Source organism: Canis lupus, chromosome 25, assembly GCF_048164855.1.
Source record: "Canis lupus baileyi chromosome 25, mCanLup2.hap1, whole genome shotgun sequence".
NCBI classification, from domain to species: domain Eukaryota; kingdom Metazoa; phylum Chordata; class Mammalia; order Carnivora; family Canidae; genus Canis; species Canis lupus.
In genome coordinates this window covers 36702940-36730374 of record NC_132862.1, presented here as the reverse complement: position 1 = coordinate 36730374, position 27435 = coordinate 36702940, and the positions used below count along the sequence as shown (strand labels likewise).

General features: G+C 37.9%; 1 protein-coding gene across 1 annotated transcript; it reads right to left on the bottom strand.

The window, feature by feature from the left end:
* Positions 1 to 3931: 3931 nt before the first annotated feature.
* On the bottom strand, positions 3932 to 26535 carry KLRB1 (killer cell lectin like receptor B1). Its single transcript, XM_072797575.1, has 6 exons — positions 26353 to 26535; positions 9848 to 9946; positions 9107 to 9181; positions 7823 to 7977; positions 7340 to 7455; positions 3932 to 4084 (listed from the first exon to the last, which is right to left on the bottom strand). Exons 1-6 carry the CDS (start codon positions 26435 to 26437, stop codon positions 3937 to 3939), a joined length of 678 nt encoding a protein of 225 aa, XP_072653676.1. The 5' UTR covers positions 26438 to 26535; the 3' UTR covers positions 3932 to 3936.
* Between the last annotated feature and the right edge of the window lie 900 nt (positions 26536 to 27435).

Here is a 27435-nt window from a genome sequence, read left to right as displayed (position 1 = left end):
ACTTGTCTTCTATGTCACTTATTCTCTCTTTTGCCTCATTTGCCCTAGTGGTGAGAGCATCCAGTTTAGAAGGCATCTCAGAGTGTTTTCAATTTTGGCCTGATTAGATTTCATTCCTGCACTAAAAGATTCTCTAGTCTTTTAAACGTTTTTAAAGCCTAACTAGTAACCTTATAATTGTAATCCTGAATTCCATCTTTGACATTTTACTAAATCCATATCCATTAGATCTGTGGCAGAGAATATTACCTCTGGTTCTTTTGTGGTGAATTCTTCCTTATAGTCATTTTGTCAAGTGCAGAATGGTCGTAGAGTGAGCAGTCAAAAATATCAACCACAACCCAAGCAAAATACACACTAGACAATTCTGAAAAGGTCAGGAACCAGAAAATAAAGGAAAAAAGACAAAGAAAAAGAAAACCATTTAAAAAAGAGGGAAAAGAGGGGGTGGGAATTTGGGGAGATATAATCTCACAGAGTGGACAAAACAGGGTGATTCACTTGGTCCTGAGTGTATTTTGGTCTGTGGGTTAGAAGATATTAAATTCCAAATTATAAAAAAGCAAATTTATATATATAAATATATATTTATTTATGTATACAAAAATAAAATAAAATACAGTGAAAGGAAGCCAAAAATGAATAATATATATATAACCTGTAATTGCAAAATATGAAAATTAAAAAGAAAAGACTTCAAAATGAAGATTTGATTAAATAAGAAACTTGTAGAGATAGGATAAAAAGAAAAAACAGTGGAAAATTTTAACCTGAAAGATAAATCATAAGGAAAAAAAAAACCCCTCCAGTTCTATATACTATTTTCTCCCAGTCCTACAGTTTTCCAGTCCTGTTTGGTCAATAAACATGCTGTTCCTCTGTTCTTCTAGCTAGTCTTCTGAGGGAGGAGTCTGCTGCACTGATTCAGGTGTCTGTGCCTGGGTAGAGTTGCACTGTCCCTTGCCAGGGGCTTTATGAAAGGTAGACTTAATTTGAGGGTTAAAAATATTCAAAGTTCCCAACAAATACAGAGGAAAGAATGACATTCACTCAGAAAAACACCATGAACAAAGGCATCTTCATCCCATATAACAGTTCTAGAAACATCGTTTTTATTTTTATTTATTGAGAGTAGGGGAGGGGCAGAGGGTGAGGAAGAAGCAGACTCCACTGAGCAGGAAGCCCAATGTGGGGTTCCATCCCAGGACCCAAAGCTCCATCCCAGACCCAGAGCACCATCCCAGGAGCTGGAGATCATGATGCGAGCCAAAAGCAGACACCCCACTGAGCCATCTACGTGTCCCCTGAAACATTGTTTTATTAATCACTTACAATTTCCTACAAAATAAACTCTGACAGAATATTTATTCTTCTCTTTAAATCATCATTTGTTCAGTATTCACCGAGTACCTGCCATGTGCCCAATATCTTTCTAGGTTCTTGGGACACATCAGTGAAGAGACAGGCAGAGATCATTGTGATTGAGGAGCTTGCATTCTGGATCCACCCCTCCCACTGCTGGTTGGGCAAAATCACTTCACATACAAATTATCACTAATTTAAATTGCCCTGTATTTACATTAGCACCAAACAATAAATTGAAATAAGGTACTAATAATTGGATACTGCCTCTCATGCTTTTAGCCTCAAAATCATTACAACTGAATAAAACTTTCTGAATAAAAACTTGAAGAAGAAAACAAGCTATCTGGAGGGCAGTTTAAGTCAGAATTTGAATTACATTTACAGATTATGTTTATTGAAAGTCTTTGCCTGAGAATTTGTAGCCATGTTGCAATTACCTATTTCCTGAGATAGAATATTGAAAATTTCTCATGAATCACAAATGATAAATCCAAAGCACACTCTGAGTATGCAGTGTTCAAATGTTTATTTTGAAAGGGCTCTAATAGAGTGTGTCAGGATAGATGGATATGCAATTGACTTCATATACCTGGGAGATCATATTTGGGTTCTAGCTCTATCAATGGGTCACTTCCTAAATGTTGACAAGTCATTCTATGCTGCTTGTATTATTATTTGGGAAATGGTCTTTTTAGAAAAACTATTCCTGTAATTCTGCCTGCCCTGCTGAGTTTCGAGGCAACAGCCACAAATCAATAGCCACAAATATTGATGAGGAAAGCATTGAGATACCACTAGCCCTAATCACCATCTCACTCTAACTACATTAGAGACCCCAAGCAAGAACCATCTCAGTATGCCCATTTAATCAACATATTTGATTGTACAATTATTTATTTGGCAGGAAATATTTATTGAGAATCTACTCTGTGCCAGAACCATGCATTGGTTAATAATACTATGAAGGTCCTTCCACTCATGGCGCTCATTTTTTTTTTTTAAGATTTGCTTATTTATTTTAGAGAGTTAGAGAAAGATTGTGCATGCAAGTGAGGTCAGAGAGAGGGAATCCTTAAGCAGACTTCCTGCTGAGCACAGAGCTCCACATGGGGCTACATCTCAAAACCCTGAGATCATGACTTAAGCTGAAATCAAGAGTCAACCTAACAAAATAATAACAATAACAAAATAATAAATAAGTAAACAAAATAATTACCCAATTTTACATGTTGTGAAGGAAATAACGTGTTGGAATGGGACAAATGGATAAACTTCTGCTATAGAACTATTTATTGTTTATCATTTCTCTGTGACAAAATTCTAATTTTTTTTTTTAATTTGAGTATAGTTGACACACAACATATACTCAGTTGACAGATCCATGTTTGGAATGAATTCTAGATTAACTGGTTGGATTTAGAGAGCCTTATCCTGATTTGCTTTAGAAGGTTGCACTGAACATCATTCCAAGGGATGGAAATGTACATTGTCAGTTATGGAAACACTTTTTTTCAGATTTCTGCTCTTTATAGGTCGCTTCCCCAAAAGTGCCCAACACTTCCAAATCTCACTGTTATCATATATTGTTCATAATGATTCTCTTGTCTAGAATGTTTCCCTAAGTGACACAAATTATACTTTGGCTCTTTGATATCTTCAAAATTTTATATTAACAAGTATTATAAATCATCATGGAAAACAGAAATTGAAATGTGATTTTGGTCATTATAGTATGTACTTGAGTTTATATAATTCAAATTGGCATCGAATGATCAGAGCAAGTAGATATGTATTTTTCAGAAAAATTTTTATAAGCCTCCTTACAGAGTAAATTCAGTATTATTAATTATTATTTATTTGCTCTCCACAGAAAATATGGCATGTTTTAAAAAGTGAACTTTCATGATATTTATTTGAATAATTTATCTTTCGTTGAAAAAATATCACTTATTTCCCATTAAGTAATGAAAAATTTAATTACATATTTCCTACAGTTGTATGTGAGCCATAGATAAAAGGAGACATAGAAGGAAAATAAAGACGTAATGAGAACATTAAAATGGGAAGAACATTGGAATGGTGGAGTTTAGATCCCTTCCCAGGATCCTTTGATTGAGATTCTGATATCAGAGTCAAATGAATGGATTTAAGTCAGGGTCCTGCCGCAATCCAGTTGTGTGATAATATGAAAAATCATAGACTATTACATATTCACAGGACTTTAGAAATCTTTTACTAAAACTTCTAGAGGTGAGCTAAGGCATAGAGGGGACCAATGAAGGCCACACATATACCCCAGTCTGGAAACCATTCCTCTCAGCTGGTCTGACTGTTTCCATAGAACATCACTCTATCTTAAAAATGATACATGTTTTCCCTATGTATTTGTTTCCTCATTCATTTAGTGAGGAGATTAGACATGAACTTCTGTAAGATTCACAATAGTTTTAGAATTCTCAGTATTGATGCATTTTGTGCTATTAAATATACAGTAGGCCAGTTTAACCATATGCATAATTAAAATAGCAGAGACCTGAGTGAAAAGTAAAGAAATTGAGAGGGGATGTGTAGTCAGAATTTAGAACATATTTTATTTCTGTCAGGTTTCAGTTCTTTTTGGCAGATCCATTGATTTTCTGCATCACAGTTCTCTGAAACAATTCCTGTCAGAGAGATGTAAACGCAGCTGCTTTCTTTATTATAACCAGCAATTTGTAATCTGCGAAGCAAAAGAAATGTCTCTGTTAGTATTTGGGATTTTCTCGCGTAATTAATTCTCCTCATCTAGCCAGTGTCTCCTACAACTTTCAGGAAACAATAGGATGCCAAATTATTAGGTATAGAGTAAGTATGCAGTCACAAATATAATGGTATAAACTTTTTAAAAAGATTTAATTAATTAATTAGTTAATTAATTAATTGACTTATTTAGAGCACAAGTTGGGGGGAGGAGCAGAAGAGAGGGAGAGAGAGCAGACTCCTCGCTGAGCATGGAGCAACATGTGGAACTCATAAATCTCTGAAACTTGCGAGTTGATCTTCCCTGGAAAAACGTCCTCTAACAAGAAACTTCATAATATATACGAAGAAAACAAGCTTTAGAGGCTGGAATTCTCTTCTTATCCCCACTCTATTACTAATATATCACGTGAAAAATTTTTTTAATTCTACTAAACTTAAATTTTCTTAAATATATAGGACATAACCACTAATATTTGGGGGACACACTGAAATGGCACTTGTGAAAGTATGACAATGCTTAAACAAAGTATGTGCTGAGGAAACATATTAAGTACACAGTGTGTAATGGGCATCCAGAGTCTACAGACTTTGGACACAGCTAGGGAGAGAGGCTTCATTTGTGTGGTATGTGGTCAGAGGTTTCCTTTTTTTTTTCCAATTCCAAACAGAGGTTGGTGGGTGTCTGCAGGTAAGGGTGGGAGTAGAATCAAAAACAAAATAGGCAGCATTAGGGTGAGGTGCCAGGATGGGGTGAGTTCAAGATAAGTTTATCTGCTTTCAAACAAAGTGGAGTGGTGGCAGTGGACAGGGTGTGTCACAGGTTTTCTTTGTTCCTTCAATGCATTCCTTCATGCAGCCCCTTGGGCCTGAGCAGCCAATCTGATTCCTCTCAAGTGTCTGACACTCTAGTCAAATTATGAACTTCTTTCAACTGGGCTATTGCCGAAGTCTGCCATGTTTTATCTCTTCTACCCTTTTGATCCCTTCTTAACAATTTCAAGATAACTTTTGTAATGCTCAGATGGCCAGGTCAATGACTTTTTTTGTTTTTTTTTTCTGAAAGGCCCTCAGTGGCCTCCCAGGCTTTCCTTGGCCTGATGTCAGCCTGGTTCTCTAAATTTATCTCATTTAGTCCTTCAGTAGTCCTGTGAAGAAAATTATCAACCCTCTATTTTTTTCCTTACCTGAAAGCCAGGCTGACAGTTAAAATGAAAACAGAACCTGATACCATTTCTACTATAACTCAATACCTTTCAGGTGTATCTGTTCACTGATACCTTAAAATATTGTTTTTTATCCCAGAGTAAAATGGAATGTTCAGCTGAATATAATCCCCTTTACCTATATCTCTGCTCACAGACACTTCAGCATTTTCCAATTTTATTTTGAATCTCAGTAAAATAAATACACATCCACACCCACACATGCTAAATTTAATCAGCCAAAATTAATCTTTACTATGTATAAAAAATAAAAATTATTTAATATCAAGTTTTCATTTATATTTAAATAAAGTATAGAAAATAATACCTAGAAAGCATGTAAAAAATGAGAATGGATTTTTTGTGTGTCTGTGCTGTGTGTGTATGGTATATATGTGGAGTACATGTGGTGTATATGTGTTGTGTATGTGTAGTGAGTGTGTTTTATGTGTAGTATATGTGTGATGCATGTTTGGTGTATGTCTGTGTCGTTTTTGGTGAGTTTTTCTGTGTGTGTTGTGTATGTGTGGTGTGTTTGTGGTGTACCTGTGGTGTAAGGATAGATTTTACTTAACAGAATGAGTATGCTTGCCTTTTCATAAGTTTATTCTATTCTGGAACACTTACTTTATTAATTGATTGATTGATTGATTGGTGATTTATTTATATGAAGAGAGAGTGCACGGGGGGAGGAGCAGAGGGAGAGGGAGAAAGAAACCCAAGTAGACTCTGTGCTGAGCATGAAGCCCAACACAAAGCTCAATCCCAGGACCCAGGAAATCATGACTTGAGCCAAAACCAATCACCAACTGTGCCATCCACAGCACTTATTTTAAAACCATCTTTTAAAGAATCACATTTTTAAAAACAGTTTAGAACATGGGTCAAACAATGTAAAAATTTGTTAACTAAGCCAACATCTTTTCAATGTTTAATACTTACTCATATAAATTATCACTGTAGATAAACTTGAACATGTTCTTGTGTTTTAAATTTCATGTTTTTTCCTCATGTTCCTCATTTTTTTTGAATGACAAAAAGCGTTTTAACTATAATTTATACAAATTTGATTGAATCATTTACAGACTCAAAAATGCAATGTATATCATCTCTTCTGAAAAACTTATTGAAAGTTCTTTTCAGAAACATTATTGAATACCTTCATACTTTTGCTTCTGAGGAAAAAAATACTCTTCCCTTGTTGTGAAATGAACCATAAATTCTGTTAAAATATGTAATTTACCTGTCCAGTATCCACTCTCCTATTATACTATTACCTTGACCATCTTACACAAGAAACTATAATGAGACCCCAATAGAAAACAGCAAATAGATCCTTTGTGGCCTAAGCTATATTAACACATTCCCTCAAATGACTGTTTCCTTTATACCACTGGTTAAAATATACAGCTGACCTTTGAACAACATGGGTTTGAATTACACAAGTTCACTTCTATGCATTTTTAAAAATAAATACAGTGCAGTACTGTAAATGTATTTTCTGTTCTTATGATTTCTTAATATTTTCTTTTCTCTAGCTTATTGTAAGAATACAGTAGAGAATACATAAAACATATAAAATATATATTAATCAACTGTTCATGTTGTCAATAAGGCTTTTGGTGTGTCTAGATTCTGCACTCTGATATTTGCTTTTTTCTTTTTCTTTTTATATTCACTGTTCCCTTTTCCTTTTATATTCACTTAAAAATTTTGGCATACTATAAGCTTCCAGCTAGAGATTGTTTAATTTCATGTGCTCCTCCCAAAAAAAAGCCTATTTCTTGTCTCCTCTAAAACCACCTTGCAGATAAAAATATACCTTGCTGTAATGGCCTGATGTCTTTTCATATATGGAACTTTTCAACCAATAACTTCAACATCATTCATCTTCTTTGTCTATTCTGAACCTCTTGAAAATTTCTAAACTAAATTAAAACCACAAAACTCAATTTTCCATAACAATGTTCACTATCTAGAAATGTAAACCTGATAGAGTGAATATTCAAATGAGCTGATCTAATACTCACATATTTGAATTTAAAAACGAACCATTTATCCACTTCCATTTCTTCTCTGATAATGTTAAATTCAGTCCAATCCAAAACAGAATTTCTTTTTTATATATCAGTCCTCTTATGAGTCTCTATCAATGAAACGAAAGGAATGATTAGATATTCAATCTGTACTACTATTCATGGTTTGCATTTTTCTACTTATTCTCTAAAACTGAGTTCAAATCTCACCTTGTCTATGATGCCTTTCTTAACTCCCCATGAGAGTTAATTACTCCTTCTTTGTGATATTATTGTCTATTTATATTCATATTATTGCATATGTTAAGTTATATTCAATTATTTGCTCACATGTGTGTTTAGTCTCTCAGATTGTGAGCTTCTTGAAGCCTGAGTTGCTACTTCTATCCACATAGAACCTCTGCTCTAAAGCCCAAATCTTGGTATGGCTACAAAAAAGTGCTAAATTCTATTAAGGTGTCTTATATAATTATTTACCAACTCTTCCTGATCCTGAATAAGCAGCAAACTGGATTCTTTCGCAGAACAGTCAGTTAGACTGTCTTTCCAAGTGTTGGAAGCATGAGAAAAAAACAAGCATTTTTCTTGGAGCAGATGCCAATGTACTGGGCACTGTAACAGATTTGGTTTCTCTGAGGTATACAGAAAGAAGAAATAAGTAAGTGTTATATTTTGTCCTGTCTCCACCCACCACAACCAATCACAAATACACGGGTCATTGTAAATGCACCAAAGTCTCTGATTATCACTAGGAGAACAACAAGTGAATTTATTATAATTTTGCGATTTTTGAGACTTATTTTTATTCATTCTGGTATCAAGAATTGGAAATTCATGACCAGATATGTTGAGCATAGATGGAATCATAGAATATTAGAACAGAGGAAGAGCATCAAAATCATTTAAGGAACCACATCTTGCTTTTTAAGGTACTGACAGAATAATTTAAGTCCACACAATCAGATGGTGGTAGAGTCAAAACTATTTCTGAGTTTCCTTAAACTCATCACTAGTGCTGACTCCACTATATGTCCAACATGTAGTTATCTAAAAAATGTTTATGTTAAACAACATGTGAGCTGCAAGGCAATTGATTTCACTAAATTGATGACAAATTCTATGGAAAATTTCTAATTGCCAAATTATCTATTTGCTGACTTAATGAAATCTATTGGATAACATTTTCCAGAAGGATTTTTCCAATTTCTTAACATTTCTGTTCTGTAAGAATGTGCATAATCATGATCACATCCTACTACAGTCATTCCACAATAGTGTCTTTATTAACTCATACTACCTAGTGCAGCAAGAGTAATGTTTTAAGATTAATGATCATTGAGATTAACAAACACAATAAATATTTAAAAATTCATTTTATGTTTTAGTTCTACTAATTAGCTTCAGACAAAAGTTATTTCTTTGACAGCCTCATTAAAATCATTAAATATTTCATGGGAGTGTATATTTTACTTTTTAACATAATATTTGGTATTAATTATTGAATATTCTAGGAGCAACTTCTCAGGAAATGACATGAACTGGTGGTTAAGATCATAGTCTCTGATATCAGGTCACAGGTGTAATTTCCATTGTGCCTCTTACTAGGAATATGACCCTAAGTGAGTTGCTTACCCTTTTCATTCCTCAGTTTTGTTCAACAAAATCAGAAAGATAACGCCATCTTAACATATAAGTTGTTAGGAGCCTTTACTTCTGTAACGTATGGCTGTTATTTTTAGGAAAATCAAGCTACCCACTTACCTGTTGTTTCATTCCCGTTCACTTGAACATCTACTCGACATTCTTCTATTGATGAGTTTTGTCTTAAGAATATCACTAGTAAATAAGGAGAGACCATAAGAAGATTAAATGCTGAATGTGGTGAAATGGATATGTTATATTGATCATTTCAGGATCTCTATGTTATCTCAACAAGGCTGAATGTGGACAGAAGACGAGGCAATAGCAAAGGGTCTAGTTAGAATACAGCATACATACACAAACAAACAAGAAACTACGTAGAACAGTGAACTCACACAGACCTTGACGTATCGGCTATCTACTTTTAAGTTGTTTATACTCCTGACCAAGCTTTCTCATCTTCAGGATGAGTATAATTACATGTATCCCATAGGAGAGAATGCCTAGTGCAATCTGAAATTTAGTAGACTTAGTAGACACTCAAAAAACTATAAATAATGGAAAAATTTAATTCTTTTGTCATTACCATTTTTTTTACTATAATTGTGATTATTTTTAGGTTCTGGGAACACATCTGAAATATCAAACAAAGGTGATCAGAATAATTAGGAAGAGAAATGTGAAAGGCTGAAGTTTGTGGAGTAGATTTGGGCAGAGAATTGTGAAAAGCACTTTTTTGTAATTGTTTTTATGTTATTGCTCTTTCACTAAGTTTAAGGTGGCCAAATGATGTTGGTATTCTAACATTTTTTTATAGAAGTAGTATTAGTATTCTGAAGCAAATGATCTTGAATCACTTACCTGAAACACTCAACCCAATCACAGTCAAAGTAAGAAGAATAACTGCGGTACAACCAAGTTTCAGAGCAAACTGATGCCAAGCTGAACCTTGACAGACATCTGAGAAGGTAAGAAAATACACTCAGTTAATATAGTTGAGTTCACTTCATACAAAAAAGCAAGGGTGGTTTCGATCAATATACACAGAGTCATGTTGGGAGCTGGGGGCAGGAAAGAACATTTATCAGCCATATTAGAGACCCTCAAAGTAGATTCTCAGTCTGATCCAGCTAAGAGTTTGCTCATTGATAAAACAGAAATATATTTATGTTTGTCTTATGTACAAATGATCAGTGTAATAATCAAATGGGATAGACAGAAAAAGTTTTGACAATTGCCAAGTGCTGTGTAAAAATGAAGCACTGCCCTATTGTCGGAAGTAAGTCAAAGAATTTTGTCTAAAAAAGATGACCTTCGTCCAGTCAAGATATTTTAGAAAGAACTCTATATTGTGCTAAGCACCATTTTAGGTTCTGGTTATATACAACAATTCTATTCTTGGACACGGATTCCTCTGCTTTACTGTGTAAAACAATTATCTCCATCTTGAGTCAGTTGTATGGCATTTGAGGAAGAATGTTTTAGAGGAATGCATATTATTTTCAGTCTTTCAACGAATGAAACATAACCTGAACTTATGTTTACAGCATTGCATAGTCTAACAAAATATCAAATACATTTGGTTTTCTTTGAAATCATATCATTTGCAACATGCTGTATATCTCATGTTCATCAGAAATTGTGATTGTATTAGTTTACAAGAAGGGAACCTAAATTAATAACTTTATCAACAATGTATTTTGGTTCTAGACATCTTTAAAATCTTAGATTTCATAGGAAAAATAATGAGAGTAATTTTCTTTTTTTATAATAAATTTATTTTTTATTGGTGTTCAATTTACCTACATACAGAATAACACCTAGTGCTGATTCCGTCAAGTGCCCCCCTCAGTGCCCGTCACCCAGTCACCCCCACCCCCCGCCCTCCTCCCCTTCCACCACCCCTAGTTAGTTTCCCAGAGTTAGGAGTCGTTACATTCTGTCTCCCTTTCTGATATTTCCCACACATTTCTTCTCCCTTCCCTTCTATTCCCTTTCACTATTATTTATATTCCCCAAATGAATGAGAACATACAATGTTTGTCCTTCTCCGATTGACTTACTTCACTCAGCATAATACCCTCCAGTTCCATCCACGTTGAAGCAAATGGTGGGTATTTGTCGTTTCTAATGGCTGAGGAATATTCCATTGTATACATAGACCACATCTTCTTTATCCATTCATCTTTCGATGCACACCGAGGCTCCTTCCACAGTCTGGCTATCGTGGCCATTGCTGCTAGAATCATCAGGGTGCAGGTGTCCCAGTGTTTCATTGCATCTGTATCTTTGGGGTAAATCCCCAACAGTGCAATTGCTGGGTCGTAGGGCAGGTCTATGTTTAACTCTTTGAGGAACCTCCACACAGTTTTCCAGAGTGGCTGCACCAGTTCACATTCCCACCAACAGTGTAAGAGGGTTCCCTTTTCTCCACATCCTCTCCAACATTTGTGGTTTCCTGCCTTGTTAATTTTCCCCATTCTCACTGGTGTGAGGTGGGATCTCATTGTGGTTTTGATTTGTATTTCCTGATAGCAAGTGATGAAGAGCATTTTCTCATGTGCTTGTTGGCCAGGTCTATGACTTCCTCTGTGAGGTTTCTCTTCATGTCTTTTGCCCATTTCATGATGGGATTGTTTGTTTCTTTGGTGTTGAGTTTAATAAGTTCTTTATAGATCTTGGAAACTAGCCCTTTATCTGATATGTCATTTGCAAATATCTTCTCCCTTTCTGTAGGTTGTCTTTGAGTTTTGTTGACTGTATCCTTTGCTGTGCAAAAGCTTCTTATCTTGATGAAGTCCCAATAGTTCATTTTTACTTTTTTTTCTTTTGCCTTCGTGGATGTATCTTGCAAGAAGTTACTGTGGCCGAGTTCAAAAAGGGTGTTGCCTGTGTTCTCCTCTAGGATTTTGATGGACTCTTGTCTCACATTTAGATCTTTCATCCATTTTGAGTTTATCTTTGTGTATGGTGCAAGAGAGTGGTCTAGTTTCATTCTTCTACATGTCGATGTCCAATTTTCCCAGCACCATTTATTGAAGAGACTGTCTTTCTTCCAATGGATAGTTTTACCTCCTTTATAGAATATTAGTTGACCATAAAGTTCAGGGTCCACTTCTGGGTTCTCTATTCTGTTCCATTGATCTATGTGTCTGTTTTTGTGCCAGTACCACACTGTCTTGATGACCACAGCTTTGTAGTACAACCTGAAATCTGGCATTGTGATGCTCCCAGATATGGTTCTCTTTTTTAAAATTCCCCTGGCTATTCGGGGTCTTTTCTGATTCTACACAAATCTTAAAATAATTTGTTCTATACTATCTGAAGGTATTTTGATAGGGATTGCATTAAACATATAAATTGCCCTGGGTAACATTGACATTTTCACAACATTAATTCTGCCAATCTATGAGCATGGAATATTTTTCCATCTCTTTGTGTCCTCCTCCATTTCTTTCAGAAGTGTTCTGTAGTTTTTAGGGTATAGAACCTTTACCTCTTTGGTTAGGTTTATTCCTAGGTATCTTAGAGTTTTGGGTGCAATTATAAATGGGATTGACTCCTTAGTTTCTCTTTCTTCAGGCTCATTGTTAGTGTATAGAAATGCCACTGATTTCTGGGCATTGATTTTGTATCCTGCCATGCTACCAAATTGCTGTATGAGTTCTAGCAATCTTGGGGTGGATGCTTTTGGGTTTTCTATGTAGAGTATCATATCATCAGCAAAGAGGGAGAGTTTGACTTCTTCTTTGCCAATTTGAATGCCTTTAATGACTTTTTGTTGTCTGATTGCTGAGGCTAGGACTTCCAGTACTATGTTGAATAGCAGTGGTGAGAGTGGACATCCCTGTCTTGTTCCTGATCTTAGGGGAAAGGATCCCAGTGCTTCCCCATTGAGAATGATATTTGCTGTGGGCTTTTCATAGATGGCTTTTAAGATGTCGAGGAATGTTCCCTCTATCCCTACACTCTGAAGAGTTTTGATCAGGAATGGATGCTGTATTTTGTCAAATGCTTTCTCTGCATCTAATGAGAGGACCATATGGTTCTTGGTTTTTCTCTTGCTGATATGATGAATCGCATTGATTGTTTTACGAGTGTTGAACCAGCCTTGTGTCCCGGGGATAAATCCTACTTGGTCATGGTGAATAATTTTCTTACTGTACTGTTGGATCCTATTGGCTAGTATCTTGTTGAGAATTTTTGCATCCATGTTCATCAGGGATATTGGTCTATAATTCTACTTATTGGTGGGGTCTTTGTCTGGTTTTGGAATTTGGAAGTACTCAATACTCATAGAACGAATTTGGAAGTACTCCATCTCTTTGTATCTTTCCAAACAGCTTTAGGAGAATAGGTATGGTTTCTTCTTTAAACGTCTGATAGAATTCCCCTGGGAAGCCATCTGGCCCTGGACTTTTGTGTCTTGGGAGGTTTTTGATGACTGCTTCAATTTCCTCCCTGGTTATCGGCCTGTTCAGGTTTTCTATTTCTTCCTGTTCCAGTTTTGGTAGTTTGTGGCTTTCCAGGAATGCGTCCGTTTCTTCTAGATTGCCTAATTTATTGGCGTATAGCTGTTCATAATATGTTTTTAAAATCGTTTGTATTTCCTTGGTGTTGGTAGTGATCTCTCCTTTCTCATTCATGATTTTATTAATTTGAGTCTCCTCTCTCTTCTTTTTAATAAGGCTGGCAAATGGTTAATCTATCTTATTAATTCTTTCAAAGAACCAACTCCTGGTTTTCTTGATCTGTTCCACAGTTCTTCTGGTCTCGATTTCGTTGAGTTCTGCTCAAATCTTTATTAACTCTCTTCTTCTGCTGGGTGTAGGATCTATTTGCTGTTTTTTTCTCTAGCTCCTTTAGGTGTAAGGTTAGCTTTTGTATTTGAGTTCTTTCCAGTTTTTGAATGGATGCTTGTATTGCGATGTATTTCCCCCTCAGGACTGCTTTTGCTGCATCCCAAAATTTTGAATGGTTGTATCTTCATTCTCATTAGTTTCCATGAATCTTTTTAATTCTTCCTTAATTTCCTGGTTGACCCTTTCATCTTTTAGCAGGATGGTCCTTAACCTCCACGTGTTTGAGGTCCTTCCAAACTTCTTGTTGTGATTTAGTTCTAATTGCAAGGCATTGTGGTCTGAGAATATACAGGGGACGATCCCAATCTTTTGGAATCTGTTCAGACCCAATATGTCGTCTATTCTGGAGAAAGTTCCATGTGCACTTGAGAAGAATGTGTATTCAGTGAGTTTGGATGTAAAGTTCTGTAGATATCTGTGAAATCCATCTGATCCAGTGTATCATTTAAAGTTCTCGTTTCTTTGGAGATGTTGTGCTTAGAAGACCTATCGAGTATAGAAAGAGCTAGATTGAAGTCACCAAGTATAAGTGTATTATTATCTAAGTATGTCTTAACTTGGGTTATTAATTGATTGATATATTTGGCAGCTCCCACATTCGGGGCATATATATTGAGGATTGTTAATTCCTCTTGTTGGATAGATCCTTTAAGTATGATATAGTGTCCCTCTTCATCTCTCACTACAGTCTTCGGGGTAAATTTTAGTTTATCTGATATGAGGATGGCTCCCCCTGCTTTCTTTTGAGGACCATTGGAATGGTAAATGGTTCTCCAACCTTTTATTTTTAGGCTGTAGGTGTCCTTCTGTCTAAAATGAGTCTCTGTAGACAGCAAATAGATGGGTCCTGCTTTTTTATCCAGTCTGAAACCCTGCGCCTTTTGATGGGGTCATTAAGCCCGTTCACATTCAGAGTTACTATTGACAGATATGAGTTTAGTGTCATCATGATATCTATTCAGTCCTTATTTTTGTGGATTGTTCCACTGAACTTCTTCTTAAAGGGGAATTTTAAGAGTCCCCCTTAAAATGTCTTGCAGAGCTGGTTTGGAGGTCACATATTCTTTCAGTTCCTGCCTGTCTTGGAAGCTCTTTATCTCTCCTTCCATTTTGAATGAGAGCCTTGCTGGATAAAGGATTCTTGGTTGCATGTTCTTCTCATTTAGGACCCTGAATATATCCTGCCAGCCCTTTCTGGCCTGCCAGGTCTCCGTGGAGAGGTCTGCTGTTACCCTAATACTCCTCCCCATAAAAGTCAGGGATTTCTTGTCTCTTGCTGCTTTAAGGATCTTCTCTTTATCTTCGGAATTCACAAGCTTCACTATTAAATGTCGAGGTGTTGAACGGTTTTTATTGATTTTAGGAGGGGATCTCTCTATTTTCTGGATCTGAATGCCTGTTTCCCTTCCAGATTAGGAAAGTTTTCAGCTATGATTTGTTCAAATATATATTCTGGCCCTCTGGCCCTTTCGGCGCCCTCGGGAACTCCAATTAAACGTAGGTTTTTTTTTCCCTCGGGCTGTCACTTATTTCCCTTAATCTATCCTCATGATCTTTTAATTGTCTCTTTTTTCCTCAGTTTCTCTCTTTGCCATCAACTTGTCTTCTATGTCACTCACTCGTTCTTCCACCTCGTTAACCCTCGTCGTTAGGACTTGTAGTTTGGATTGCATCTCATTCAATTGGTTTTTAATTTCTGCCTGATTAGCTCTAAATTCTGCAGTCATGAAGTCTCTTGAGTCCTTTATACTTTTTTCTAGAGCCACCCGTAGCTGTATAATAGTGCTTCTGAATTGGCTTTCTGACATTGAATTGTAATCCAGATTTTGTAACTCTGTGGGAGAGAGGACTGTTTCTGATTCTTTCTTTTGAGGTGAGGTTTTCCTTCTAGTCATTTTGCTCAGTACAGAGTGGCCAAAAACAAGTTGTATTGGGAAAAGGAGAAAAAGAGAGAAGAGAAAGAAGGAAAGAAAAGAGAAAGAGGAAAAAAAAAGAAAAAAAGAAGAAAAAGAGAGAGAAAAAGAAAAAGAAAAAGCGTGGGGGAAGCAAACAGAAATTAAAAAGGAAAAAAAAAAACAACAACAATAAAAAAACACGGGGGCACGAGAGAGTATCTTCTGATTCTGTGTACTTTAAGTCCCTTGACTACTTCCTCTGGAACTTGTCCGTCTAGCTGGTCTTCTGGGGGAGGGGCCTGCTGTGCTGATTTTCAGGTGTTAGCAGTTGGGGGGAGCTTCTCTGTCCCCTGCCTGGTGCAGGGCTCCGTGGGGGTTGTTTACCCCGTGAGGCCCCAGGAGGCACAACCCCAGTGGCGGGGCCAGCTCTGGAGCCCTGGAGTCAGCTCCCGCAGTAGCTCCAGAGCTCTCGGTTGCTCTCAGGAAAGCTCTCCGGAGCTTTCCTGTTGAGAGTAATTTTCTAATAAGAAAAATTTGTGCGAGAGGAGGGGCAAGATGACGGAAGAGTAGGGTCCCCAAGTCACCTGTCCCCACCAAATTACCTAGACAACCTTCAAACCATCCTGAAAATCTATGAATTCGGCCTGACATTTAAAGAGAGACCAGCTGGAACTCCACAGTGAGAAGAGTTCGCGCTTCTATCAAGGTAGGAAGACGGGGAAAAAGAAGTAAAGGAACAAAGGCCTCCAAGGGGGAGGGGCCCCGCGAGGAGCCGGGCTGAGGCCGGGGCGAGTGTCCCCAGGACAGGAGAGCCCCGTCCCGGAGGAGCAGGAGCTGCACCGACCTTCCCGGGCGGAAAGGGGCTCGCGGGGAGGTGGAGCAGGACCCAGGAGGGCGGGGATGCCCTCGGGCTCCCGGGGACACTAACAGACACCTGCGCCCCGGGAGAGTGCGCCGAGCTCCCTAAGGGCTGCAGCGCGCACGGCGGGACCCGGAGCAGCTCGGGGGGCTCGGGAGCGGCTCCGCGGAGGGGGCTGCGGGGCGGGAGCAGCTGGGGGGGCTCGGGGGCGGCTCCGCGGAGGGGGCTGCGGGGCGGGATTGCGACTCCAACAGCGCAGGCCCCGGAGCACAGGGCGCCGGGACACAGCCCAGGATCCGGCCTCCCCCGGGACAGGCAGAGGCCGGGAGGGCCCAGGACCCCAAGGACGCTCCTGCCCCGAGTTGAGCAGATCAGCGGCCCCACCTGGAGCCTACAGGCCCTGCAGACAGAGAGCTGCGGGGTTACTGCGGGGGCTGAATCCGGGGCTGCAGAGCTGGCCCCGCCACTGGGGTAAACAACTCCCACTGAGCCTCACAGTGGCCACGTCGGGTAAACAGGATAAACAGGACTCACTGACCTACACCAGGCAGGGGGCAGAGCAATTCCTCCAAGTGCTCACACCTGAAAATCAGCACAACAGGCCCCTCCCCCAGAAGACCAGCTAGACGGACAAGTTCCAGAGGAAGTCAAGGGACTTAAAGTACACAGAATCAGAAGATACTCGCCGTGTTTTTTGTTTTGTTTTGTTTTTGCTTTTTGATTTCTGTTTGCTTCCCGCACCTTTATTTTCTTTCTTTTTTTTCTTCTCTTTTTTTTTCTTTTTTTTTCTTCCTTTTTCCTTTTTCTCTTCTCTTTCCTTCATTCTCTCCTCTCTTTTTCTCCTTTTCCCAATACAACTTGTTTTTGGCCACTCTGTACTGAGCAAAATGACTAGAAGGAAAACCTCACCTCATAAGAAAGAATCAGAAACAGTCCTCTCTCCCACAGAGTTACAAAATCTGGATTACAATTCAATGTCAGAAAGCCAATCCAGAAACACTATTTTACAGCTGCTGGTGGCTCTAGAAAAAATCGTAAGGACTCAAGAGACTTCATGACTGCAGAATTTAGATCAAATCAGGCAGAAATTAAAAACCAATTGACTGAGATGCAATCCAAACTACAAGTCCTAACGACGAGGGTTAACGAGGTGGAAGAACGAGTGAGTGACATAGAAGACAAGTTGATGGCAAAGAGGGAAACTGAGGAAAAAAGAGACAATTAAAAGATCATGAGGATAGATTAAGGGAAATAAGTGACAGCCCGAGGGAAAAAAAACTTACGTTTAATTGGAGTTCCCGAGGGCGCCGAAAGGGCCAGAGGGCCAGAATATATATTTGAACAAATCATAGCTGAAAACTTTCCTAATCTGGAAGGGAAACAGGCATTCAGATCCAGAAAATAGAGAGATCCCCCCCTAAAATCAATAAAAACCGTTCAACACCTCGACATTTAATAGTGAAGCTTGTGAATTCCGAAGATAAAGAGAAGATCCTTAAAGCAGCAAGAGACAAGAAATCCCTGACTGTTATGGGGAGGAGTATTAGGGTAACAGCAGACCTCTCCACGGAGACCTGGCAGGCCAGAAAGGGCTGGCAGGATATATTCAGGGTCCTAAATGAGAAGAACATGCAACCAAGAATCCTTTATCCAGCAAGGCTCTCATTCAAAATGGAAGGAGAGATAAAGAGCTTCCAAGACAGGCAGGAACTGAAAGAATATGTGACCTCCAAACCAGCTCTGCAAGACATTTTAAGGGGGACTCTTAAAATTCCCCTTTAAGAAGAAGTTCAGTGGAACAATCCACAAAAATAAGGACTGAATAGATATCATGATGACACTAAACTCATATCTGTCAATAGTAACTCTGAATGTGAACGGGCTTAATGACCCCATCAAAAGGCGCAGGGTTTCAGACTGGATAAAAAAGCAGGACCCATCTATTTGCTGTCTACAGAGACTCATTTTAGACAGAAGGACATCTACAGCCTAAAAATAAAAGGTTGGAGAACCATTTACCATTCCAATGGTCCTCAAAAGAAAGCAGGGGGAGCCATCCTCATATCAGATAAACTAAAATTTACCCCGAAGACTGTAGTGAGAGATGAAGAGGGACACTATATCATACTTAAAGGATCTATCCAACAAGAGGAATTAACAATCCTCAATATATATGCCCCGAATGTGGGAGCTGCCAAATATATCAATCAATTAATAACCCAAGTTAAGACATACTTAGATAATAATACACTTATACTTGGTGACTTCAATCTAGCTCTTTCTATACTCGATAGGTCTTCTAAGCACAACATCTCCAAAGAAACGAGAACTTTAAATGATACACTGGATCAGATGGATTTCACAGATATCTACAGAACTTTACATCCAAACTCAACTGAATACACATTCTTCTCAAGTGCACATGGAACTTTCTCCAGAATAGACGACATATTGGGTCTGAACAGATTCCAAAAGATTGGGATCGTCCCCTGTATATTCTCAGACCACAATGCCTTGCAATTAGAACTAAATCACAACAAGAAGTTTGGAAGGACCTCAAACACGTGGAGGTTAAGGACCATCCTGCTAAAAGATGAAAGGGTCAACCAGGAAATTAAGGAAGAATTAAAAAGATTCATGGAAACTAATGAGAATGAAGATACAACCATTCAAAATTTTGGGATGCAGCAAAAGCAGTCCTGAGGGGGAAATACATCGCAATACAAGCATCCATTCAAAAACTGGAAAGAACTCAAATACAAAAGCTAACCTTACACCTAAAGGAGCTAGAGAAAAAAACAGCAAATAGATCCTACACCCAGCAGAAGAAGAGAGTTAATAAAGATTTGAGCAGAACTCAACGAAATCGAGACCAGAAGAACTGTGGAACAGATCAAGAAAACCAGGAGTTGGTTCTTTGAAAGAATTAATAAGATAGATTAACCATTTGCCAGCCTTATTAAAAAGAAGAGAGAGGAGACTCAAATTAATAAAATCATGAATGAGAAAGGAGAGATCACTACCAACACCAAGGAAATACAAACGATTTTAAAAACATATTATGAACAGCTATACGCCAATAAATTAGGCAATCTAGAAGAAACGGACGCATTCCTGGAAAGCCACAAACTACCAAAACTGGAACAGGAAGAAATAGAAAACCTGAACAGGCCGATAACCAGGGAGGAAATTGAAGCAGTCATCAAAAACCTCCCAAGACACAAAAGTCCAGGGCCAGATGGCTTCCCAGGGGAATTCTATCAGACGTTTAAAGAAGAAACCATACCTATTCTCCTAAAGCTGTTTGGAAAGATACAAAGAGATGGAGTACTTCCAAATTCGTTCTATGAGTATTGAGTACTTCCAAATTCCAAAACCAGACAAAGACCCCACCAATAAGTAGAATTATAGACCAATATCCCTGATGAACATGGATGCAAAAATTCTCAACAAGATACTAGCCAATAGGATCCAACAGTACAGTAAGAAAATTATTCACCATGACCAAGTAGGATTTATCCCCGGGACACAAGGCTGGTTCAACACTCGTAAAACAATCAATGCGATTCATCATATCAGCAAGAGAAAAACCAAGAACCATATGGTCCTCTCATTAGATGCAGAGAAAGCATTTGACAAAATACAGCATCCATTCCTGATCAAAACTCTTCAGAGTGTAGGGATAGAGGGAACATTCCTCGACATCTTAAAAGCCATCTATGAAAAGCCCACAGCAAATATCATTCTCAATGGGGAAGCACTGGGATCCTTTCCCCTAAGATCAGGAACAAGACAGGGATGTCCACTCTCACCACTGCTATTCAACATAGTACTGGAAGTCCTAGCCTCAGCAATCAGACAACAAAAAGTCATTAAAGGCATTCAAATTGGCAAAGAAGAAGTCAAACTCTCCCTCTTCGCTGATGATATGATACTCTACATAGAAAACCCAAAAGCATCCACCCCAAGATTGCTAGAACTCATACAGCAATTTGGTAGCATGGCAGGATACAAAATCAATGCCCAGAAATCAGTGGCATTTCTATACACTAACAATGAGCCTGAAGAAAGAGAAACTAAGGAGTCAATCCCATTTATAATTGCACCCAAAACTCTAAGATACCTAGGAATAAACCTAACCAAAGAGGTAAAGGTTCTATACCCTAAAAACTACAGAACACTTCTGAAAGAAATGGAGGAGGACACAAAGAGATGGAAAAATATTCCATGCTCATAGATTGGCAGAATTAATGTTGTGAAAATGTCAATGTTACCCAGGGCAATTTATATGTTTAATGCAATCCCTATCAAAATACCTTCAGATAGTATAGAACAAATTATTTTAAGATTTGTGTAGAATCAGAAAAGACCCCGAATAGCCAGGGGAATTTTAAAAAAGAGAACCATATCTGGGAGCATCACAATGCCAGATTTCAGGTTGTACTACAAAGCTGTGGTCATCAAGACAGTGTGGTACTGGCACAAAAACAGACACATAGATCAATGGAACAGAATAGAGAACCCAGAAGTGGACCCTGAACTTTATGGTCAACTAATATTCTATAAAGGAGGTAAAACTATCCATTGGAAGAAAGACAGTCTCTTCAATAAATGGTGCTGGGAAAATTGGACATCGACATGTAGAAGAATGAAACTAGACCACTCTCTTGCACCATACACAAAGATAAACTCAAAATGGATGAAAGATCTAAATGTGAGACAAGAGTCCATCAAAATCCTAGAGGAGAACACAGGCAACACCCTTTTTGAACTCGGCCACAGTAACTTCTTGCAAGATACATCCACGAAGGCAAAAGAAAAAAAAGTAAAAATGAACTATTGGGACTTCATCAAGATAAGAAGCTTTTGCACAGCAAAGGATACAGTCAACAAAACTCAAAGACAACCTACAGAAAGGGAGAAGATATTTGCAAATGACATATCAGATAAAGGGCTAGTTTCCAAGATCTATAAAGAACTTATTAAACTCAACACCAAAGAAACAAACAATCCCATCATGAAATGGGCAAAAGACATGAAGAGAAACCTCACAGAGGAAGTCATAGACCCGGCCAACAAGCACATGAGAAAATGCTCTTCATCACTTGCTATCAGGAAATACAAATCAAAACCACAATGAGATCCCACCTCACACCAGTGAGAATGGGGAAAATTAACAAGGCAGGAAACCACAAATGTTGGAGAGGATGTGGAGAAAAGGGAACCCTCTTACACTGTTGGTGGGAATGTGAACTGGTGCAGCCACTCTGGAAAACTGTGTGGAGGTTCCTCAAAGAGTTAAACATAGACCTGCCCTACGACCCAGCAATTGCACTGTTGGGGATTTACCCCAAAGATACAGATGCAATGAAACACTGGGACACCTGCACCCTGATGATTCTAGCAGCAATGGCCACGATAGCCAGACTGTGGAAGGAGCCTCGGTGTGCATCGAAAGATGAATGGATAAAGAAGATGTGGTCTATGTATACAATGGAATATTCCTCAGCCATTAGAAACGACAAATACCCACCATTTGCTTCAACGTGGATGGAACTGGAGGGTATTATGCTGAGTGAAGTAAGTCAATCGGAGAAGGACAAACATTGTATGTTCTCATTCATTTGGGGAATATAAATAATAGTGAAAGGGAATAGAAGGGAAGGGAGAAGAAATGTGTGGGAAATATCAGAAAGGGAGACAGAATGTAACGACTCCTAACTCTGGGAAACTAACTAGGGGTGGTGGAAGGGGAGGAGGGCGGGGGGTGGGGGTGACTGGGTGACGGGCACTGAGGGGGACACTTGACGGGATGAGCACTGGGTGTTATTTTGTATGTTGACAAATTGAACACCAATGAAAAAGTAATTATTATTATAAAAAAAATTTTTCATAAATGAAACAGATGACATTAAATAAATTTCAAATGTTACAAAATAAAAAAATAAAAAATAAAGAAAAAGAAAAATTTGTGGAGTAACACTGGGCTATAGCTTCCAAAATTAAATCAGATCTGATGGGAATTATTCTGGTAATTCATACCTACCTTACAATTATAAGTTGTTTTCTATATTCTATTATTAAAGCAGAGGGCCTTTACCAGTAAAGGTTTTCCAAATTATCTACAGTTATGGATTTGTTTATATTATCTAGTCTTTTCAATATTTTCTCTTATATTTCTCTATAGAAATTATTACTTGTTTTGATTTGGTTGTTAAAAACATTAATATCATATTTGTTCAAACTCTATCTTCTATGCTCCTTAGATGTTCAACAGTGACCTACAAGTCCTCTCCTGTTTGTTTTTTTATACTCTCCCTGGCAATTGCCTTGTGCAACCCAACTTGCAGAGAACTTCAGATTGTCTCTTCCATTAGTACACTGAGATTCATATGAGTTGGCTCTTTCGAAACATACATTAACTATTTCCAACCTATTGAGCATCATAGTTTAGCATAGTCTATCTTAAAAGGGTTCCAATTACATTAGCCTACAGTTGGGCAAAATCATTTAATGCAAAGCCTATTTTATAATAAAGTGTGGAATATATCATAATTTATGGAATACTGTGTTGAAAGTCAAAAGCAAGGATGAGAACTGGATGTTATATTGTATGTTGGCTAATTGAATTTAAATAAAAAAAAAAAGAAAGTGAAAGCAGAATGGTTGCATAGGTACAGGAAAGCAGAATGGTTGTGTGGGTTGTTGACCCTTTTGATTGTGTGGCTGATGCCCAGCATTATGAGATAGGACTATATTGCACGTTTGCTACTCAGGGATTGCTGGCTATTGCTATTGCCATTGTATTTGCAATTGCTATTGTATTGCTATTGCACCATTATAAAGTCCAAAAATTTTAAGTTGAACCATTGTAAGTAGGGCGCCATTTGTATAGGTCAAAGGCAATTTGGAGTGACTTAAAAAATACTTATTTAGGAATGCCTGGGTGGTTCAGTGGTTGAGCCTTTGGCTCAGGTTGTGGTCCCAGAGTCCTGGGATGGACTCCTGCATCAGGCTCCCCACAGGGAGCCTGCTTCTTTCTCTGCCTATGTCTCTGCCTCTCTCATGAATAAATAGATAAAATCTTAAAAAAAAACACCCAAAACTTAATTTGTTCTTGCTAAGACTTTTTTTTTAAAGATTTTATTTATTTATTTGAGGGAGAGAATGCAAGTGGGGAAAGGCAGAAGGAGAGGGAAAAAAGAATCTGAAGCCAACTCAACATTGAGTGCAGAACCTGACATGGGGCTCAATCCTACCACTGGGAGAATATGACCTGAGCAGAATCCAAGAATCCTATACTTAACCAACCTAGCCACTCAGTTGCCCCTTGTAAAATTTAAGGAACTGAGTGGAAGGTCCTTTGCTTGGTATACTCTTCCATATTAACTTTCTCTACTGCACTACATGAGATTAAATTAATGATGTTACAATAGCAAACTGAAGGGACCAGTACACTTTAGTCATTGGGAAATACCCGCTCAGGGCTCTTCTTTGGGTATAAACAGTATGCTAAATCATCTTACTCTGTTGCTCTAAATCTTTCAATGGCTTTCTATCCAGTAGATATGAACCTATAAAGTCTATAAATGGTCTGCAGTTCCCCATTCAGTTTGGCTTCCAATGACCTCTTTAACTTCACCTGCTGCAGCTCTCCTTGCACACATGCTGACAGTTCACACTAGGAGCTACTAGCATGCTGCTCCTACAGTGGGATGGGCAAATTCTCATCCCCTAAAAGACTCTTTGCCCAGATACCATGACTTTCTCCCACAATTCTTTAAGGTCTTGATTTACATGTCATTTTGCCATCACCTTCTGTGAATATTCCATTTGATGTCCTCCCCCAAAGTTATTCTACATCTACTTTTTATTTTTCTCAATTGCACTTAATATTACGTGATCTTTTTAAATATACTTAGTTCTTTGTTTATCTGTATGTGTCTATAGTAGTATAATATAAACGCAATAAAGGAAAAGATTTTTTTCTCTACTTTGCTCACTTCTGTAGTCTCAGCACCAGTCATATGCCTGGCACATAGAAGGTGTTTATTTTTGAATGAATGAATGACCGTGAAGCATTTTGCCAACACAACACCATAATTACTCTTCTAGGGGACCAAACCCTTGGCTGTAACAAAATAGGTCACGGCTCACATCTCTGTCTGGTTTTAATGACTTCTTTTGGGCACTCACTATTTTATAGTTACCACAGCCTGAAAAGTTTAGCTAGGAAGCTCAGAAGTGGTTTCACAATAACCGTAATATCAGGTCAGTGCTTTTTTTTTTTTTTTTTTAAACAATCTTTTTAAAATTTTTATTTATTTATGATAGTCACAGAGAGAGAGAGAGAGAGAGAGGGAGGCAGAGAGAGAAGCAGGCTCCATGCACCGGGAGCCTGACGTGGGACTCGATCCCAGGTCTCCAGGATCGTGCTCTGGGCCAAAGGCAGGCGCCAAACCGCTGCGCCACCCAGGGATCCCAGGTCAGTGCTTTTTAATGACATATTTTGTTGATTTTATTCTATTTTTTTTTTCAGGTCCATGTTCAGGATGATATTTTGTAGAATAAAAAAATAATCAGACTAGATAAATATTCTGGACCCATTGATTTGGGGTCATAGAGAGTAGCTTTTGAGGAAAATCTCCCTTTTTCTGGCATCCCCTTTCAACATCACCTTACTTTCTCTCTACTTTTGCTAGATCTGAATAGGGTACAAGAAGTCTTGCTCTTTCCTATAACAAAATCAACTGTGTCTAAACCAAACCCCAAGTGTAGTTATCAAAATCCTCCAACTCACCCTAATTCCCCTATGAAGAATATGGTGAAACTTGTTTGGTAAACTTAAACTTGTTCCCCCCATTTGGAACATTGATAATTTAATAGTTTCAAACCTATACTAAATCATCCTAAAAGGATATAGCCCACAGGCCGAGCACAATATGAAACGAATATCAGGTTAGATAAAAATTCCAATATTACATTTGTTTAGATTTCAGAAAGTCATGATAATTTCATACATATTTTCTGCCTAGTTTCTGGCTTTTTTTCACCCAGGTCTAGGCCATAGCATCCCCTCATTTATTACTTCACATTAAATATTCATATATATTTTTTTTCACTAACTCAGACAAGTGCTAATTTCACCAAGTGCTGAGTAGGTTCATCAATGATATTCTCCAAGGTCTCATGGCTTATCTCCTTCTAAATTGTGATACTTTTCAAATATCAAGTTTCAAAGTTAGAAATTATTGCATAGTAATTATATTGAAGTCTTTGATCTTGAATATGATTTTCTTTCAGAATTTTTTCCCCCTGTCTCTTTGGAGAATGAAGGAAGCTAGTCATTTAAGTTTATATTTTGTATTGTGAAAAATACTACGGAAGTGAATTAGCTGGAACTTAATCTTAGTATTTTGAGAAGGGATTTGGAATTAGGTAGGTTGCCATTAATAGCAAGGTACCAATGTGTCTCTAAAAATATTACTTTGTTCGTACATGTAAAATATTTCTCCCTGGTTTTTAACCAAGGCTCAGTAATAGAAGTGATATTCACTTTTCGTACAAGCATCTTGATGAACAAAGAAATCTACAAGGTGTGTGCTTTTGTTCACAGTTATTGTTACCTCAGACAAACTATGCTGCTCCACCATAACATTCATATAAGACTGCTAGTCAGTATAAATACAAGAGGAAATTCTAACTCTGGAAGATAAACAAATGCCAAAAGGAAAAATTAAAGGTACTTACCCTGAGGAAGAGATGGAGGTGATGAACTCGCAAAGCAAGAACCCCTGGATAAATTTAAATCAGCATATATCACTTGTCTATCCATTGCAAGCAGGAGAATATGGCACTGAACTTGTGTGCAAGGACAGATTTCAAGTTCTATGAGTCAAGATCAGCAAAAGGAAGTGCCCAGGCTGAAATGCTTTGTTGTTTCTTTTGTATGCCCAACCACCCACACTTTTAGCTGTGGGTTTTCTCCATAAATTAGAGAGATAATCCATTTATTGGGGATCCAATATACTTAGATATGTAATATCTACTTTGCTTAATTAACTGGTCTGTTGTTTGACAAAATTTGGGGGAGATTTTTTGTTGTCCTTCTAACCATCTGTTTTGAGTATCTTTCTCAGGGCCAGGACTAGGGTGAAGCAAATGAGACATTCATCTATGGTGCAAATTTAAGGGAGACTCCAAAAAGACTCCACAGTCAAGAGAAATAATACTCAATGTAATGTTGTAAAAAATAAAGATTTATGCAAAAATTGGCAGGATGCATTTCAAAAGCTCTAAATTCTTCCTGAAATATTTGTGCTCCAAATAAAGTTGCAAAACCTAGAAAATGGTATTTAAATATGGAAATGGCCCCTTAATAAGACAATTGAAAACCATCCATAAAACGATCTTAGCTTAGTTCTAAAGGTGCTTGTGAGTATAGCAGTCTCCACATAAGTAAAAAAAAAAAAAAATTAGTTTGCCAGAATTATAGAAAGTGGAAGATGTGAGTTTGTGGAATTTCTGCTCCTTCAAGGATTTTGAGGCAGAGGACCATGGATGCCACCAAGTCTGACATTCCCATGTTACAAATAAGAAAGGGATTTCCTCAAAGTTGCTTGCAGTAACCAGGACAGAATTGTACCAAATGCTCAAAATTACTGAACAGTGAAAGCAGTCTTCTGGTTTTGATTCTCCAGGAAGCAGGAAGAGTCACTTTATTTGTGCTGTGATATCTGGTTTTGTCACATATTTTACCTAAATTTTTAGAGTAAATATAACCTGCCAGAATTATGGAAGGGTATACTGGGTCACCTATATAGAATAGTCATT

Bases quoted from the DNA above. Each gene is read 5' to 3' on its own strand.
- KLRB1 (XM_072797575.1), bottom strand. From the start codon at position 26,437: ATGGATAGACAAGTGATATATGCTGATTTAAATTTATCCAGGGGTTCT. The intron at 7,456-7,822 runs GTAAATAATTAT...TTTCATTGATAG, and splicing joins TTCAGGATCAGGAAGAGTTG to AGACTCATAAGAGGACTGAT. The intron at 4,085-7,339 runs GTGAGTATTAGA...TTTGCTTCGCAG, and splicing joins TCGTTTTTAAATTCAAATAT to ATTACAAATTGCTGGTTATA.